The sequence below is a fragment of the Artemia franciscana genome, chromosome 6 (genome assembly GCF_032884065.1).
Source record: "Artemia franciscana chromosome 6, ASM3288406v1, whole genome shotgun sequence".
NCBI classification, from domain to species: Eukaryota; Metazoa; Arthropoda; class Branchiopoda; order Anostraca; family Artemiidae; genus Artemia; species Artemia franciscana.
In genome coordinates this window covers 28,287,393-28,305,953 of record NC_088868.1, presented here as the reverse complement: position 1 = coordinate 28,305,953, position 18,561 = coordinate 28,287,393, and the positions used below count along the sequence as shown (strand labels likewise).

Here is an 18,561-nt window from a genome sequence, read left to right as displayed (position 1 = left end):
ATTATAAATTAGAGAAATTTATTAATTAACTTAAATTAATCAATTAATGGAATTGATTAATTATTTCCAAACAACAGTTATCGTAACTGTATGGAAGCTGTCCTTGACGTTTTCTAACTTATTTCAGCTTCAAGTAAAGATTCTAAATTAGGAGGGTCATTCATCAGTTTTGATTAATTAATTAACGAAACTAGTTAATTAGTTCCAACCAATAATTATCGTAGAAAGTGACAAGAACTGACACTTTTATGGTGTCTACTTTATAGTGTCTTTCCTACTTTGTAAGTAGGAAAGTGACATTTACTTTTTCTAGCTTATTCTAAACTCTGATAAAGATTCTAAATTAGAAGATTTATTAATGAGTTAGTTAATTAGCGAAATCAATCAATTGGTTCCAAATAAAAATTATCGTAAAACATATGACAGGAAGCTCTCGTTGATATTTTCTAGCTTATTCTACCTCAAAATAAAGATTCTAAATTAGAAGATTTATTAATTAATTTTGATTTTTTTTTTCTTTTGTTTTTCATTAATAGAAATGTAATAATAATAATAGACACTTTTTAAACAGTTCGTGGTAGCTACCTTTAAATAAGGAACGACTCGGCTCAATAGGAACTGTAACTGTGAAAAACAGAATTTTGATATCAATAGATAAATCAAAAGAATCAGCTTATTATCCTGATCCCAAATATACAATATTCATCAAGTGTGGTGTAACCCATTAAAAGTTAGGATTATGAGAAAATTTGCCTGATTTTTGAACAGGGAAAACACCCCCTAAAATCTATGAAATATAAATGAAAATGACACTATCAGATTCAGCGTACCTGAGAACCCTACTATGGAAGTTTCGAGCTCCTATATTCAAAAATGAGGAATTTTGTTATTTTTGCCAGAAGAAAGGTGACGGAGGCATGTTTATTTATTATTGTTTTTTTCCAAGGATTTATCGTATGTATATAATGGTTCTCGAAGATAGAGAGAGGATCCATTCGAATGGAAATTGAAAGTTATAATGCCCTTTTTAATAGCCAAGAAGATTGGAGGGTAGCTGACCCCCTCTCACGCCCCTATTTTCTCCAAGGCTATCTGATAAAAATTTGAGATAGCCATTTTGTTCAGTATGGTTGAAAGATCAAATAACTATGTCCTAAGGGGTAAAATGACCCCCGCCCCCACAGTTTCGTATGGAGATGCCTTTAAGTTATGAAATTTGCCTATTTTTTACATATAGTATTTGTGATTGGGAAGTATATAGATGTTTTTCAGTGAGGGGTATTTTGTGCTTGTTTGGATATCCTTATGGAGGATCTTTTTTGTGGAGGGAAACTAATGGGGAGTAAATTTTTCAGGGAAATTTTTACATCGGGAGGGATTTTTTATACGAATTTTTATAAGTATTTTTTAAGAATTTTTATACGAAATTCTTTTTAATTATCTTACATCCTCTTTGGAAACTCAGTTTTTCATTTGGAGATTTTCCGGGGGAATTATTCGGGGATATTTTCCGTTTCTATTGATTTCTGGGGAAAAATTTCCACGGAAGGGGGCATTTCTGGAGTGATGGAGAAGCCAATTAGAAATTAAAGTCCTGTGCAAATGAAAGTATGCTAAGGAGAATTTTTCAGTCTCAAATGTTCGCAAGAAATTTCACGAGGAGAGTTTTTCAGTGAGGACGGAACTACCTGGTGTAAATTTGACAGGAGGGAAGAGGCAATTTACAATTTTCACGATGGAGTTTTTCATTAGGTGGGGTGGTATATTTCATGGAGGGTGAGCCACATTTACCGGCATTATTTTAAAAACAATCGCAATTTAAATAAATAAAAAAAAAAATTTTTAAACTGAAAGTGAGGAGCAAAATGAAAACTCAAAACCAACAGAAATTATTCCGTATAAGATCGTTTGCCTTCTCCCCAATTCCTTGGTCTTTACACTAAAGTTTGATTGTTTCTCCCCCTTTTTTAAGAACGGAAACTCGGTGACCGTTAATTACAGTAGGAAGCTTTTTTTTAAAGTACTAACAGCTTTAGCGTAAAGAGCAAGGTATTGAGGAGGGGGCAAACCCTTCATATACGGAATAATATATGTTCATTTCAAGTTTTAATGTTGCTCCTTTCTTTCAGTTAAAAATTCTTTTTTTATTTAATTTCAAGAAGGCTTTACTAAAGTTTTACTATAGTAAAACAAAACTATATAATTAATAGCAATCGTTACAGTATAATAGAATAAATTCAGGTTCAAAGTTTTCGACGGAGACCTTCATCACTACTGTACTATAGTAACTGACAACTAAGGAAACAGTATTAACTTCCATTTTATTTAAGGTTTTAAAAATAAATTTTTTCAGACTTTATTCGTACTTTTAGAAATTTTGCTGGCTCACCTCACCGCTAGAAATTCGTCGGCTGCTTTTGTAGCTGACATACCTCAAAAGGTTTTAATTTCTTTTCCTTTCAGGGTTTAGACGAACAATAAAGTCAGTCTGAAATCTGTATAAAAATGGTGAATGTGACACTGCATTGTAAACAAAATGAATCTACAAATATATAGAATTGTGATAATTCAGATGACACTGACATTCATTGAGAATACACTGTTGACTTTTGATATACAAGAAGATTAGCTCATTTTCAATCAGAGAATTATTGAAACTGTATGTTTGCGTAGATGGACTTCCTTTAGGGAAGAGGTAGGGGCTAGTGGACTTGCGTAAGTGGACTTTCTCTAGGGGGGAGGGGTAGGGGCTGAAACTTCTTGAACTAATTAGCGTTAAAAATGGTTATTTTTCAAATTATTATTAATAAATCAAGAGATCCAGAAAAGTGTTTCTATACTTAAGTCTCAAGAGATTATAGCTGGTATGAAATGTAAATATCAATAACCCGAATGCGCACAGGGTAGGGTAAATGGAACGGATATTCTAGCATATCAGAGTTAGTGACTGCTAAGGGGGAATGGTATAGAAAACCTCCCAGGTATCTCTTCCATGTTAAATGTTTTAGCTTGTCCGGCGATAACAAACGTATAAAACTATTGATTTTAGTTTCTATCTGTTCCCTGATTTGGCAACGTAATCTGTGTTTGCTCTTCTTTCTACTGGCCTTTCTAAATTAAGCTTTTTCATGCAAATTTTATTCCAACTCGTCCAAGAAAACGGTATGTACAAGATTATTAATTTTAAGACGGGCTTCTAGAGAGTTTTGAAAAGAACAACTTGACTTTTAAGTTATTTCTTTCTAATTAACTTAAAAAACTTTTCATCAGTTTTTTTTTATTAAAATTTGTTATCATCAGTATTATTTGAAAATCCTTATGTTTTTTTCTTTATTTGAATTTTTTATTTTTAAACAGAGTCCTTCTTCAACTCAGCTTTTCTATAGGCTAATGCTGAGAGCAGAACAAAATTCTTCATGTGTCCACTTTTTACCTTTTTTTGCGATTTCGGCTTTTACCCTTTAAACCCATTTGTATTTACTAAATGATTACTGCCCTTTCTTTTATAGTAAGATCCCTTTTGCATAGCGAATTTTCGGTAATTATGTGGTCCGGCCTTAAGCAAAAAGAATAATTGTATTAGCAGCAGTGAAACACTAAACAACCAACCCCAGCCACTTAGTTGAGAATGAACAAATTCAGCTATAGAAGTTTTAGCACAATTTTTTTTTTTCAACTGAAAGTAAGGAACAACATTTAAACTAAAACGAACAATAATTATTACGTATATGAGGGGGGTTCGCCCCCTCGTCAATATCTCGCTCTTTAATTTTAAACTTCGTAAATTTACATGCCATCTATTTAGTGTTTTAATATTGCTTCATCGTCCTAAATCAGATTTCATGTTCTACCAACACACATCAGTATATATCAGTTATATATTTTAGTTATTACTGATTCAGAGCAAACTTTGGTTAATGAAATTCCAAAAATTGTAGAACTTCAACCATATTGAATTTAAAAAAAAGTGGTTCAAATGAAAGTAAAGAGTGACATTATAACTTAAAACGAATAAAAATTCTTGAGAATGTCCAAGAATGTATTTTTTATTGTTTTTCTCGCAAAAAAAATTGATTATTGCACGGCTTCCTTAGCACGTTAAATTGTATTTGTATTAAAATTTCTACGTTTTTCTCCATATTGTTTTATTTTGTGAGCTAAAATAAACAAAAAAAAACACTTGGAGTGAAATTATTTTCTTGCATAAGTAGTTAAAACTCTTTAAATAAAAAAAAATGTGTGTCTTTGTAGAGATGATGCCTCGATTTTTCCCTTAAATAAAATTAGTTAGTATGTACAACCAATGGGGACTTTCAATCCCTTCGGCTTGGGAATTTTGACTACCATAGTAAGTTACGTCACGAATTTCTACACCGATGGAACACTTATGGTTGGATTTTATCACTCAGATTTTGATTCAACTCACCATATTACAAGCAAAACAGGTATAAATTCTTCAACACTGACTAATTAAAAACCTTCTTATTGTTTGTGTTCATTTTCTTAACATATACCATTCACATTATCACTTACTGAACTTAGCAATTGAGTTAAACTGCAGTTGACCGTGGTCAGTAGGTTGAATTGAAAATAATAGTGAAGGTGATGCCAAATCCCTGCAAGTTTGAAGGTCGCAACGATTATAAGACAAACTTTAGTTTCTTGTGGTAGATATACTAGAAGATAAAAAGAGCCTCTTTTTTCTTTCTTTTTAGTAATAGAAACTTCCTGAAGCTACTAAACTGGTTCGTCTGATTTATCTATGTAGTGTATGTATGTATGAGCACATTGGTTTGAGTTTTAATAGTGATAAAACAGTTGTTCTTCCATTTAACTATAAAGTAAATAGAAGTTCAATAAGTCTATCTGGCTCTGAAGTTCCTTTTGCTAGCAGCCTGGCTTACCTGAGAATGCCTATTGGAGCGAACCTGAAAGAAACTACAAACCTCACACTGAAAAACTATGCTAGTAAGATTGGGGCTGCGTATGCATCCTTGGCTTCAAACTTTCCGTATTTGAGGGGAGTGTACCGTTCTCAGTTATATAATAGCCTGACAGTTTCTCACTTACTTGTTCTTGCTCATGTTTGACTTGTTTTTGTACTGTGGTAAGAGAAAGCAGGTTCAGCGCCTTTATTTAAAATTTGCAAAGTATTTAATGGAAATGACAACATGGACAAGTGACTCTTTTCTGCAAAGAAAGTATCAATTAGTAAACCCAGCTGGGTTTAGTGGGAAGCGTATTCGTGATTTCTCTACTAAATGTCAAGAAGTATTCCCATCTTTGGTCATTTCTGTTTGTCCTCTGTCAAAGTATTTTTATTCTGTTTCTTTTTCATTATACTTGATTTTTACTCTGTCTTTTTCTGGGCTTTGCCCACTTTTTCTGTGGCGGTTTATAAATAAAATGATGAGTTGTGAATTCAAAGCCTTTTCGTTTTAGGATGGATCTGACACACAGACACCAAGACTTACAATGCCTCGTTTTGGTAAGATGACTCCAACCAATGACAAAAACTTTTCCACTCCTGCCAGTTCCAGTACAATGAGTAGGTAAGCATCAACTGTTGGTGGGTATGAGCAAAATATTACCAACATTGGTCTTATAATTAAAATAGCCAATAAAATGATAAATTAGCCTATGACAAAATGTATTTTTATTCCAGTCGGCAACAGCAGCATGAGCAGGTAAATATCAGCTGTTTACGCACACGAGCGGAAAATTACCAGCAATTATCTTTAAGAGGCAACGCTCTAGCGTTGCTTATAGTAAAAAACCATTAAGCTTCAATGCAAGATTATTTTTTTTTCGCGGAACCACTTAAAATGGACGGGGTCATATAAGCTTTGAAGGGGGCTCATTCAAATGAAAATCGAAGGTGTTTGTCCCCCTTTCCTACTTGCATCTGTGACTGCGACTGCTTGCGACTGTAACTGCTTGTGACTGTGAATACTAGCGACTACTTATTACTTTTACTGCAACTAAGGCTACTTGCAATTGCGACTGTGACTGCTTATGACTTGCGACTTTTCGCAACTGCCAAAACATACGGCCTTGGCTACTTGTGACTATGACTTCTTGATACTGCGTCTACTTTAGCCTGCGAACACTTGCGGTTGCGACTATTTCTGGATGCAGCAACTTATCCCTGCTACTGCAACTGCATGCGACTATGAATATGAATGTAATTCATCTTACACCTGTGACTGTCACTACTTGCAACTGCGAGTACGACAACTTGCTACTGCAATTGCGACGACTCGTGACTGCAACTGCTTCTACTTGCGACTGTGACTACTAATTCTACTATTAAAACTAGGACTATTGAACTAAATAAAAAGATTTGAACTGTATCCTGCTTGCCAACACTGCATAATACATCAGGGTTGTCGGAAGGGCTTATTTCCAATAAATCATGAATGACTCAGGTTATTAATTTGAAAATTTGAGGGAGGGGTTGCATTAAATCAAAGACACTGAGTGCATCGAAGCTGCCAAATAGGTACGTTTAGGCGTATCTCTATCTCAGACACGACTACGGGTATTAAGTTGAAATTTTCTTGGAATGCTATGGGGGGTGTTAAACAAAATCAAAAGACACTGTGTGTATCCAGGCTGTCAAAATGATATATGTCCAATATTCCAATGTTCAATATAGAGGATCAAGCTGAAACATTCAGAGCATGTTGAGCACGATGTTGAACTTAAAGGTACTGTAGTGGACCCCAGTTGTCAGTGGGTGTGGCTACAATATATCAGGAACGGCTAAAAGTTGTTAAGTTGAAGCTTTCAGGAAATGTTGATTGGGACATTATGCCATATGCATCCTGGTTGTCAAAATGGCCTGTCTGCAATATTTCAGGTATAAATAAGGGTATTAACTTGAATGTTTCAGATAATGTTGAGGTGGATGTTGGGCCTAATCAAAATACAACTATGTGTATCCTAGTTGTCAAAAAGCCGCATCTGTAATATCGCAGGATAGGTTGACGGTATTTAGTTGAAACTTTCAGGGGATATTGAACTATAGGACTCATGCCCATGCCTGAGGTGGATGGGCTTCGCTCCTGTCTTTGGCCCCAAAACTCAATATTTTTACTTTGATTTCATATAATTTTGCGTACTTTACATGTATTTTTGTGTGATTTTTTTTTTTTTTAACTTGATCCACTCTACCCCTTGGCGTTTCAAGATTTATTTCTTACAATTTGTTTCATATTTTCTTATATTTATCAGCTAATTTATTCAATTTAGTGTTGTCCTAAAACTTTCCAATCCAGTTGCGTAATTTTGTCAAAAGCGTGGAGGAGGGACCAATATTGGAGCCAATTTTCGCAAATCAAGTAAAAAGGACTATGAAAAATGAAAAATTATATGATATGCAGTCTTCTCGGATTTGTTGTGATTTTCACTGTTGCTTCTCTTCTAAGCAGACACTTCGCTTACAATTCCATGTGATCATCGCTGTTTATTGTCTTCCAACTGTAGATTTTGTTTTTCATTTTCATTCATCATTACCTCAGATGTTTTTCCATGCCTTTTGCTTTAGCCATTTAGATTCTTGCATCATCTTATATATTTTTAACTTAACCTAACATGGATATCAAAAAATGCCTTTTTCAGTTTCTAATCATAGGTCACTGTTCAAAATTTTTGGTTTTCAAATCAATGTGACCCTCGATGTCGTTTGCTCCATGCCTTTTGCTTTAGCTGTTATGATTCTCACTTTCGCTCGTTTTCTACTTCATTTGCTTCATTGCTTCATTTTCATTAAGCAACCCCTTAAACATTTTTTCCGTGTCCTTTGCTTTAGCTTTTTGGATGTGTCTTGTCACAATGGGTCCGGGCATAAATTCTCCCTGAAAGTTGTGACCTATTTAGTTCGTTTTTGTGGCCAGAAATGTCAATATACAACCTAAAAAAAAAAAAAAAATTGTAGTCGATTTCGAGGCCTGGTCCCGGCACGGCTATACGGCAGGTTTATGTATATTGATTCTCGTTTTCGCTTGTCTTCTAACCACAGACAATTTCTGAGCCTCTTCTTATGTCATCCTCTTCTTCTTGAAGAGCCTTTTCTTATGTCATGGCGTCACCATAGGTTCGATACAACCCCCCTAAAAAAATACTAATTCTTTCCTAAACTTGTATCCTATTTAAGTCATTTTTGTGGCCAAAAGTTTCAATACGCCAGTTTTAATAAATAAAATAACTATGTAGCCGACTTCGAGTCCGGACCCCGACACTCGGTATGCGGCAGATTTGTATATATTGACTCCCGTTGTAAACAGCAACCTTAAATGAGTCACCTTTGTTTTCTACCCTTTTCTCGGGAAAATGGAGGGTTGCACAGGGGGGTTCATATAAAGTTGAAGGGTGCCAATGATCTGCAATTGGGGTGCCAATGTAACAATTGTGTAGGCTTTGGCGTCTTCGTAGATTTGTTTTGGGTTTTGTGCCACACTTCGTTAGCGTCTAAGATCGCGATAACACAACATTTGATTTCCTTCTTCTTCATTTTCATGTCTGACTGGTTCTGAATGTCGCTGTGGCTTGTCTTTTAACAGCACAATTATAGATAGTTCTTAACTTAATTTTTGACACGTTTTATACTTGGTTTCTCGCTATCGCTTGCTATTTTTGCTGCTGCTTATCTTCTACCCGAATATTTCTGTGCTCTTGACATTCATTTTTAATTCATTTCAGTGCTCATTGTCGCATGTGCTGTAACCGCATATTTTTTTGTTCTTCACTTTTGTTTTGACTCGTTTTAATTCTTGCCGCCGATTATCTTCATGGGCCCTTAAAATATTTCTCTATGATGTTTCAGTACCCCACTAATGGCAAAGAAAAAAGGAAAGAAAAAAAAGCATTTGCAAACAATTGTGTCACCATTGAAACAGTGTAACCGACGAAACAACAGCCAACACAAGGGGAATCCTCAAAAGTTGTATCTGGTCCCGTCTCCTTTGAGGTGGACTTTCCCTACTCCTATTAGCAACAATTCTTAAGCACCCAATCTAGAATTTGAGTACCCGGTGTATAGTTTGTGTACCTGGTCTGGGATTTGAGTACCCAATCTAGAGTGTCTTAAATAGTACGTTGCCTCAGTTTATTTGTAGAGTCGCAAGGTATCTGGAAATTTTGTTAAATAAAAAAAAATAATAATAAATCTATATATATAAAAATAAGTTGTCTGTGGATCTGTGGATCGTGGATCAGGTGACGTCATGTTTCGGCTGACGTCATGAAATTAGTTGCCATCATTTTTGCTTTGAAGGTGACGTCATTCAAGTTATATAAGACATATGTTCGCGTAGAATTCTATTAATGTTTAAGTTTACAATGACTGATGAAGATGCTCAAAGAGTCTATGCCAAAAAACTTGCTGCTGATAGAGAAAGTCAGAAAAGAAAGCGTGCCGAGGAATCAAAAGAACAGCAAGGAAACAGGCTTGAGGCTAAAGAACGCAAAACCGCGCAGTTAGATGAAGATCCACCTGGACAGCGAGAGTCAAAACATATTAAAACTGAAAATGATAGCGATGATGATTGGGTTTGGGATTTTGACTTGGATAAGGTCATCAATGACTACCAGATTTTAGTTAAAAAACAAAGGTTCGGCGATATGTATTTCATAGTGAAGCTGAAAAATAAAGAAGAAAAAGAAAACTGAAAAAAGAAAAAAGAGAAATTACAGACTGGGATACCGGGACACAAATGACGACCGGGACACAGGGAATATAAATGACGACCAGGACACAGGTATTTAAGAATATCGTTCAAAGACAAATTTTTAATTGTAAGAAGACCGTTGAAAGAGAAATTTCTAATTGTAAAATGACTGAAAAACCTACAATGGCAACGGTACCACCATCGAAGTAGATAACCAGTGGGTTTACGGCCAACCTACCATCTTCAAAGATACCACGATAGGAAGACTCTACACCGTTCACCCCAATCAACATGAATGCTTCTTTCTACGCCTGCTTTTGGTGAATGTACCCGGTCCGACATCCTTTGAGTATTTGAGAACTGTAAACGGTACTATACATGACACTTACCGTAGTGCATGCCAAGCTCTGAATTTATTGGAGAATGACCAACACTGGGATAACTGCATCAATGACGCGTGCGAAACGTCAACCCCAAGTCAAATTCGTACACTTGCTCTCCATCAGCTCCTACAGAGTTATGGGAAAAATATAAGTCAAAAATGTCCGAAGATATACTCCATCGAAAACAGTTAGAGACGTCAGAAATGACTTTTGATTTTACATCAGAAATTTATAACGACACTTTAGTTATTATAGAAGATTTGTGCGTACGTATGGCAAACAAACCTCTTCAGGATTTGGGAATACCTTCACCTAACCGTATCGCTGCTGTTTCGACATGTGTAGAATTGGATCGTGAACAAAGTTACAGTACGAGTGATCTATTGTCGTATGTACAAAATAACATTTACAAGTTAACGTCGGAACAAAAAGACATTTATGATACGATAGACTCAATTTCAGGACGTATACAACTACCTGCTGATTTCTGTACTTTAGTGACGTCCAAAAATGAATTGATTGAAAAAGTATTTCCGAATATTCTAAAAAATTATAAAAATAATAAAAGGCTAAGTGAAAGAGCGATTCTCGCACCCAAAAACATAGACGTTCACGAAATCAACAATATTGTTTTGACCAAGATTCGAGACCAGGCAGTCCTTTGCAAGTCAGTCGACACAGTTTTGGAACCAAATGAAGCGGTTAATTATCCATCTGAATTTTTAAATTCCATATATCTTTCAGGGTTTCCACCACACGTGCTACAACTAAAAATAGGCGACCCACCAAAGCTTTGCAATGGCACGCGACTTGCCGTAAAAAAAAACAATGGAAAGCCTAATAAAGGCGACAATCTTGACAGGGCATTTTGAGGGTAAGGCTGTTCTTATTCCTCGCATTCCCATGATTCCAACGGATCTGCCTTTTCAATTTAAAAGATTGCAATTCCCAATTCGATTAGCATTTGCAATCACCATTAACAAAGCTCAAGGTCAATCATTAGAAAAATGTGGTATAGATCTTAATACTGATTGTTTTTCCCATGGACAATTGTACGTTGCATGTTCGAGGGTCGGTAAACCTGACAATCTATTTATATGCAGCGACAATTGGACAGCGAAGAATGTTGTATATTCGCAAGTTTTACGCAGTTAATTTGTATTGTATCCATCTATCTATCTATCTATATAAAAACGAGTTGTGTGTATGCATGTTTGTTTGTTTGTAAAAAGAGCGTTTGCATATGACGTCATTATTAGTGCATACGGCTTTGTATATGCACAGACAATGGGAAAGCCAAGAATGTTGTATATTCGCAATTTTTACGTAGTTTAACTCCTGCAGACGAAATGAATGCTTGCCTGAAAAATTCTAATTTATGGGCACACGTAAAAATATTAAAATTAACTACAAATATGCGTGTCCGATTGCAAAACGATGATTCTGGTCAAACATTTTCAGATCAATTGCTGGCAATTGGAAACGGAAAGCTTCCAGTAGTGGGAAAGCCAAAAATGTTGTATATTCGCAATTTTTACGTAGTTTGAAACACATATATAAATCTATCTATATTCACAGGTGGGACAAAGGGACACAACTACAATGGCGCGTAACTAATATGGCGCGTAACGACTTACGCGCGCGGGGGGGCTTGGGGGGCGCGAAGCGCCCCACCAACTAGGTGTCGGGGTGGCGCGAAGCGCCACCCCAACAGCTAGTAAATAAATAAAAAAGATCTCAGTATAAAATAAATATTATATTTTATTTGTGTCTTTTTCCGAGTGTTAAGCGTTCTTTTCAATGACCCTTTTTCAAGTATTAAGTAATAAAATTAGGTTAATACAGTGTTTCATTTAAGCGTTTTATGATGATCACTGATCAAAGTTTATGTTATTTGTGTCTTTCGTTTATGTTATTGTACTGTGTTCATGGCTGTATATTTGGCTTTAAAATACACCTATCTATCTATCTATCTATCTAGAGTATCAGAACCTAGCTCTCTATAGTATTCACATATTCTATTAATGAATTTGTTTTCAGTTTGGCGTTTCGTGTTAACCAGAATCTTGCGGTTAGTTCTTCAGGAGGCTTTTTAACACCTGTACCTTCTGACCCAAGTCCTCAAAGTGGACGACCCACTGGCTCTAGTATTACTGCGTTTTTGAAAGCATTGAGCGGCAAAAGCTAATTTTTAGTTTAGCTTTTTCTCTTTTGTTTTGTTCTTTTTTATGTTTTTAGTTTTGCTGTGCTCCCTTGAAATTTGATATTCCAAAACATTAAGCATTAAGTGGCAGAAGCTAATTTTTAGTTTAGCTTTTTCAGTTTTGTTTTGTTCTTTTTTATGTTTTTAGTTTTGCTGTGTTCCTTTGAAATTTGATATTCTCAGAAATGGGGGAGGGTTAAAAGCATTAAGTGGCAGATGGTAATTTTTAATTTAGCTTTTTCAGTTTTGTTTTGTTCTTTTTTATGTTTTTAGTTTTGTTGTGTTCCTTTGAAATTTGATATTCCCAAAAATGGGGGAGGGTTAAAAGCATTAAGTGGCAGAAGCTAATTTTTGGTTTAGCTTTTTCCGTTTTGTTTTGTTCTTTTTTATGTTTTTAGTTTTACTGTGCTCCTTTGAAATTTGACATTCCCAAAAATGGAGGAGGGTTAAAGGCATTGAGTGGCAGAAGCTAATTTTTACTTTAGCTTTTTTAGTTTTGTTTTGTTCTTTTTTATGTTTTTACTTTTGCTGTGCTCCTTTGAAATTTGATATTCCCAAAAATGGGGGAGGGTTAAAAGCATTAAGTGGCAGAAGCTAATTTTTCAGTTTAGCTCTTTCAGTTTTATTATTTAATGCTTTAGTTTTGATATGCTCCTTTGAAATGTGATAACCTGAAAATGAGGGGAGTGTTCAGTTTAGCTAGAGGTATTGTTGCCAGATTGGACTTATTTTTTCCAATTGAATAGGGAAAATTCTGACTTGGTTGGACAAGGTCTTCAACAACTGACCTGGCCCAAACTTTGCTTTAGGCTTGTAGATTTCATTTCCAAGATGGGTGGGATGATTTTGAAAAGATGGCTTAATAGCTTTAGCTTTTGGTAGCCCAAATAGAGGGAAGCGATTCAGTTTGGCAACAGTGGTTACGTTAGGTTGAAAACTTACCTACTATTCAATGTATTGTAGGTTTCCTTTAATTTTTCATAGCTTTACCATAATCCGTGGAAACTTAATATAGCCAAAAATTTGAAGAAGGTCATTCAAGTATTTCTTTCGTTTCTGAAGAAATATTTGTTTTAAATTTAATTAAGTTCAAAATATATATTACTTTTGTTCTGTGGCTTTTGGTGAAGTGTTACCTTTTCCAAAAATTAAAATAATAGAGGCTAATTTAAGTTAAAAATACCCTTTTCGAAAACTATGTTTTTTGTACACCATGGCTTCTTAAAATGTCGGAGACTCTCAGTATTAAATTAGATCAAGTTTGTCTGTTTTTTAGGTATTGATGCTTTATTAAACATAAGGGGGGAACGTTTCTTGGCCCCCCTTCCTTTAAATTAAGATTTTATTGTTCAGTGCATAACTTAATATATGAAAGAAAATACCAATAGAAACCAATGAGGTTAGGCCAATAAAACAGCCAAATAAAAACCAAACAAGTTTACAAAGGCCAAAAAATAAAATGAAAATATTTGTATTTATTTTGGAGTGGCAGTAGGCCTATCAGTGTCTTCAGTGCCTCAGTAAAATAAGTAAAATTAAATAACCTATGTGGTAAAAAAAAAATTACAATTATAAAATCCACAATTTGCAATATTCAATTATGAGCTTTTTCTTGAAATATTATACTTCCCTTTTATTTTGGTTATTTAATATGCAGCCTATAGCTGTATATTCCTTATAGTGTGTCCTTAATTTATATAATTTTTTTATTATGTAAGTTTTCAGAGTCGTAGATATACTAATTAGACATTTGGGATAGACTGGTAATATTGATCCAAAAAAATACTCTCATTTTGTTATGTCTGGCTGTTTTAACCTAAAAAAGTATCTTTAAAATAAGTAGATATAACTGTTATATTATTCTTATGCAAAATTAAAATAGGTTTTAACACTAGAGAGCAAGCCTCTCCTGAAGGCAGGAGTTAATTTTTGGCAAAGGGTGTTGTTGAATGGAGTTGAGCACGGGTGGATCAAGAGCAAGATTTTGGGGGGGGGTACAATATGACAAGGGTGCCAATAATGAAAAACTTGGGGGCGCCAATAATTGACCAAATTGACAAATTTATTTTTGAAAACTAGTGAAAAGGAGAAAAAAACAAGGAACAAGTGTGCCAAAAAAAAAATATTTGGGTTACCCCCTCCCCTTGATTAGCCAGTGAGGCTGAGTGTTCAAAAAAAGATATAAATATGGGGACTATAAGGGAAATAAGCAGCATAGGTACGACAAGCATATACAATTCTTATGCTTCCTTTTGAAGGCTGGAGAAGAATATTTTGCACCCTTTCCCCGAACTAAAAATTTGAAGTCACCTTGCCTTCTGTCACCCCAAAAAACGTCTCATAAAATTTTCAACTTTATTGCCTAGCCGCTACAAAAAAATAAACGTAACAAAATTGTGCATAAAATTTTGTACTATTTCAATTAAACCTCAAACGTTTTCGACTGTATGTATAATGAGGAAGACTCACCTAGCTTTAGCCAATCTTGTTTTACTTCACGGTATTGTTTTCAAAACTAAAGGCTAGTGATTGGCTGGGAGCTATGGACACTTACCATTTACATAGGTATAGAATAGGGAGAGTAGTAAAGGATATTTAGATGTCGGGAGGAAGGGCTCGGGCCAAAATCTCTTGGCCTGAAGGATTTACAATTTAGCAGAGCCTCATTATTTATTATTATCTTTTTAATTATTATTTGTTTATTAAATAGTAATTATTATTAAACTTTATTATTTGTAAATTATGAAACGAGATATCGGAGTAGCCGTCAGAGCGTCCTTAAAAACCTATTTCATAGCAGAAATGCATGGAATCCATTTGCTTTTGTGTAATGCTCCCAGATTTATTGGAGAGTCATCACGTACATTCTTGTCAAAATGGCTAAGAACTATTTACTTAAACAGTTATAACTAAAATTAAGTGATTTAAACTCAGTTACTCCTGGCATTACATTTTTTGTTGACTTGATATATCTTAATACTGAGCCCTCTGTGATAATCCGGCATATAGGAGGATTCAAACTTGCCATCCGCCTAAAGGGAGCCAATAAAATGCTCTTTGTGATTATTGTTCCTGCTTTTAGTGTTGTTTTCAAGTGCATTCTCAGACATGCTTTTGGCCCTTTTTTGTATGTCATTTTAATATGCTCTTTTCTTTAAAGTGTGGTAGCTAAAAACTGGGGGTTAAGTTTTGGTCACATGGGATTTGATAAAACACTGTGACTTTGAAAGTGAAATTTTTATTCTCTAAAAATATTTAAGGAATAAAGAAATATTGGAAAAAGTTTAAAAAGAAGTTAAAAAAATAATTAGAAATATCAAAAAAGATAAATTGAGGTTTGACTCTCTGTAATCGATTGTTTATTTATGATTTTAGAGTTTCAAATATATCCTAAGGCCTTTTAGTGGAATTCAATCTCAAAAAAGTATTTAATATTGGATGGCCTGAATGTATTTTTTTTCAATTTTTTGGTTATTTTAGAACATCTTTATGAGTTTATAATGATTTGAGTAAGTAAAGTACTTTAGTATAGACGTCTCGAAGAATCCAAATTGTGGACTTAATCAATTGTGCTTCTAAATGAACTATGCAGATCCTTTCCAAGTCAACTTTAAAGTTTAGTTTCTTATATCCTTGTTTATGTTTGAGTCTTACCGTACTTTGGGAGTTCGATATTCTTCTTAGAAGCAGCGTGTCAATTAGTTCTGGAAAAATTAATCTATCTAGTTAATGTATTAGGATTGAATTTAGGCAATAGGATTGTAATAAAAAGTGATTCAAAAATTTTAAGCTTTTTTTGCACGTGTGTGCATGTATTTTTTTCTTCGCAAGAAAATAAATAGATTAAGAGAAAATAAATGAATATAAATAAAATAAATAAATCAAGAAAAGAAGTCCTTTTTTTCTTTCATACATGTGCTTTCTTCACAGTAAGAAATTCCCCCTAAAAATGGTTGAGAGCTATCCATTTTTTTTTTTTTTTTTTTTACCACGTTTTTTCTAAAATCCAATAATTCTAAAAACAGTCAGGGAATCAAGTCACAGTCAGTGGATTTTTTGTTAGTTCAAAATATGCTTCTTTATTCTTTATTTTCTCTTCTAACGCCAGATTATAAACTATATACACCCTTATATTGACTCCCTGAAACTAAAACTCATTACGCATTCAGAAATTAGTATGACCAAGTCCACTTTTTCGAAGTACTTAATTGACTCTTAAAGCTACACAGTTGCAAGGACATTTCCTGAAAATGAATACTAATCCCATAAACTACTTTTCTTGTCATTGATTTTTTAAATAATTTTGAAACCAGTCAATTCTTGAATATACCAAAAATCATTCCGAATAATCAAGCCCAAGAGGAAACACTTAAAATATTAGATTTCTTCCCCGCCAGGTTAAAAAGAAAATGAGAAATGATGGTTCTTTCCACTGTTAAAGTTATTATTATTTGCTATAAACGGAGATACAAAACTGAGTCAGGGCTTGTATCCCTATCCTTCCCCCTCTCCCTAAATCCCCTTACGTGGCGGGTTACATTATTAAAATGCATTATTAAATTTTCCATTCCGTGGGAAAAGGAAGTTAAAGAAAAACCTGTGGTGAAAAGTATTTTGATTGCAGATTTTTGAAAATCTAGAACTTTTCAACTTGAATTTCTCATTGAAAAAACTCAGTGATTTTACCTTGCCCATTTACCCCGATCATTTAAAAAAATGTTTGTTTTTGGACCTGTTTGTATTTGTCTCGGTTTCATAGTTTTCCAATTTCATGATGTTTGTGCCATATCGGCTATCCTTAGGTTAGTAACCTAATTAGTGCCATAGTTAGTAACCTAGTTAGTGCCATATCGGCTATCCTTAGGTTAGTTTCTGTCAATTTTGCCATTTTTAAAATACACAACAAATAATAAAATTTAAAGAAAATAACCGAATTGATTGCTGGAGTTTGAGGAATCCTTTGATGTTTCTTTTTATGTTATTGTCGACTTAAAATACATTTAAGCATTTTCTCTCGTACTTTTTAAATGCGTATTGATATTGGAAGTGTTATTTGTGTTCTCTGATTTGATACGCATTCTGCTATTTTCTGACATTAGTGCCTTTAAATTACAGTCAGGGACGTATCCAGAATGAGGGGTTATTTGGTTTGAACCCCCCCCCCCCCTTCGTCTTCTTTCCGAATTTTTTGTCTGACTCGTAAAAAAGTAGCAAAAATACAGATAAACGATAATTGTTGTATTTTGTAAAGTTGTTTTTACCCTCTCCCCCGACCAAAAATCCTGGATACGACCTTGCTTGCAGTTCTTTGTTTTTTCTTCTTTTTTTCCACAATACATTTTTGTATATTGATTGACCTGCGCCGTCCATATTTTCTATATTTATTCCTAAGTAAAAAGGCAAGCGTTTAAGATTTGAAAGCCTTTGAAAGATATTACCCTGTGAGATACGTCGTTCATATATTCCAAAGAATTGTCAATTGGCTCAGGAATCTTTCGGTTTTATATTTTGTAGCATTAATAAAATTCCGATTCCTGCTTATTATCTGTTTAAGTTTTTCAATGTATCTGAAGTTTAGTAAAGTCGCAATATTTCGGTTATTTACAACGGCGAGACATAAGCTGCTGCCTTAAATCGGCCCATTTAGCGAAGAGCCGTTCTCGCTTAGTCCGAAGTAAGTTCGAAGTTCAATATTTCGGACACATCTCGTCTTTGACTTTCTCTAAGTCTCTAAACTCCTGTGGAAGAAATTTATGTCGAATTCTTAGGGACAAAACTTTGCATTGCCAACATAGAAAAAAAATTAGAAAAGCTTTTACCTTCAAAGCTTTTATGAAATTAATATAACTAAAGACCAGAAACATACATTCACAGAGAAGAGGGGGCTTTTTCTATGATAATCCCTAAAGATCAATTTCCTTAAACAATAGCAAATAAACATGTTTATAAAGAGTCGGCCACATTTCCATTCCCTTTGGTACAAATAACAGTTTAATAGAGATAGATCATTTTATTAGACAACGAAAATGATGACAATATTTCTGGATATTTTGGTCAAATATACGGTGATCGTTGTCAGCAGATAAACTCAAAATCTTTGGATATTTCGGTCACATACACAGTGCGGTCATTAGCAGATGAGTAACCTATTCCCATAAAAAAAGATGAATGCCCTGTATATCTATAAATGGGATTAAAACACATTGTCCTTACCCATATTTATTCCATCTTACAAACGAGGAGAGAAATAAACAGGCTTTGTCTAAAGAGCTCACAAGCTTTAAACAGCGTGTAATATCCATAT

The 18,561-nt window shown here is 34.4% G+C and overlaps 1 protein-coding gene across 2 annotated transcripts in view; it reads left to right on the top strand.

The window, feature by feature from the left end:
* Positions 1 to 17,798, top strand: part of LOC136028280 (RING finger protein 212B-like) — a 71,270-nt gene extending 53,472 nt beyond the window's left edge. The window contains exons 5-7 of one of the 2 annotated variants that reach the window (XR_010617799.1): positions 5,443 to 5,552; positions 12,095 to 17,059; positions 17,122 to 17,798. Coding sequence is in view for 1 of the 2 variants with exons in the window: in XM_065706021.1 (XP_065562093.1) it covers positions 5,443 to 5,552; positions 12,095 to 12,242 (258 nt within the window). In the remaining variant the exon portion in view is untranslated. Of the gene's footprint in view, positions 1 to 5,442; positions 5,553 to 12,094 lie in introns of both variants that reach the window. The other variant, XM_065706021.1, reaches the window with a different exon arrangement.
* Positions 17,799 to 18,561: the final 763 nt, after the last annotated feature.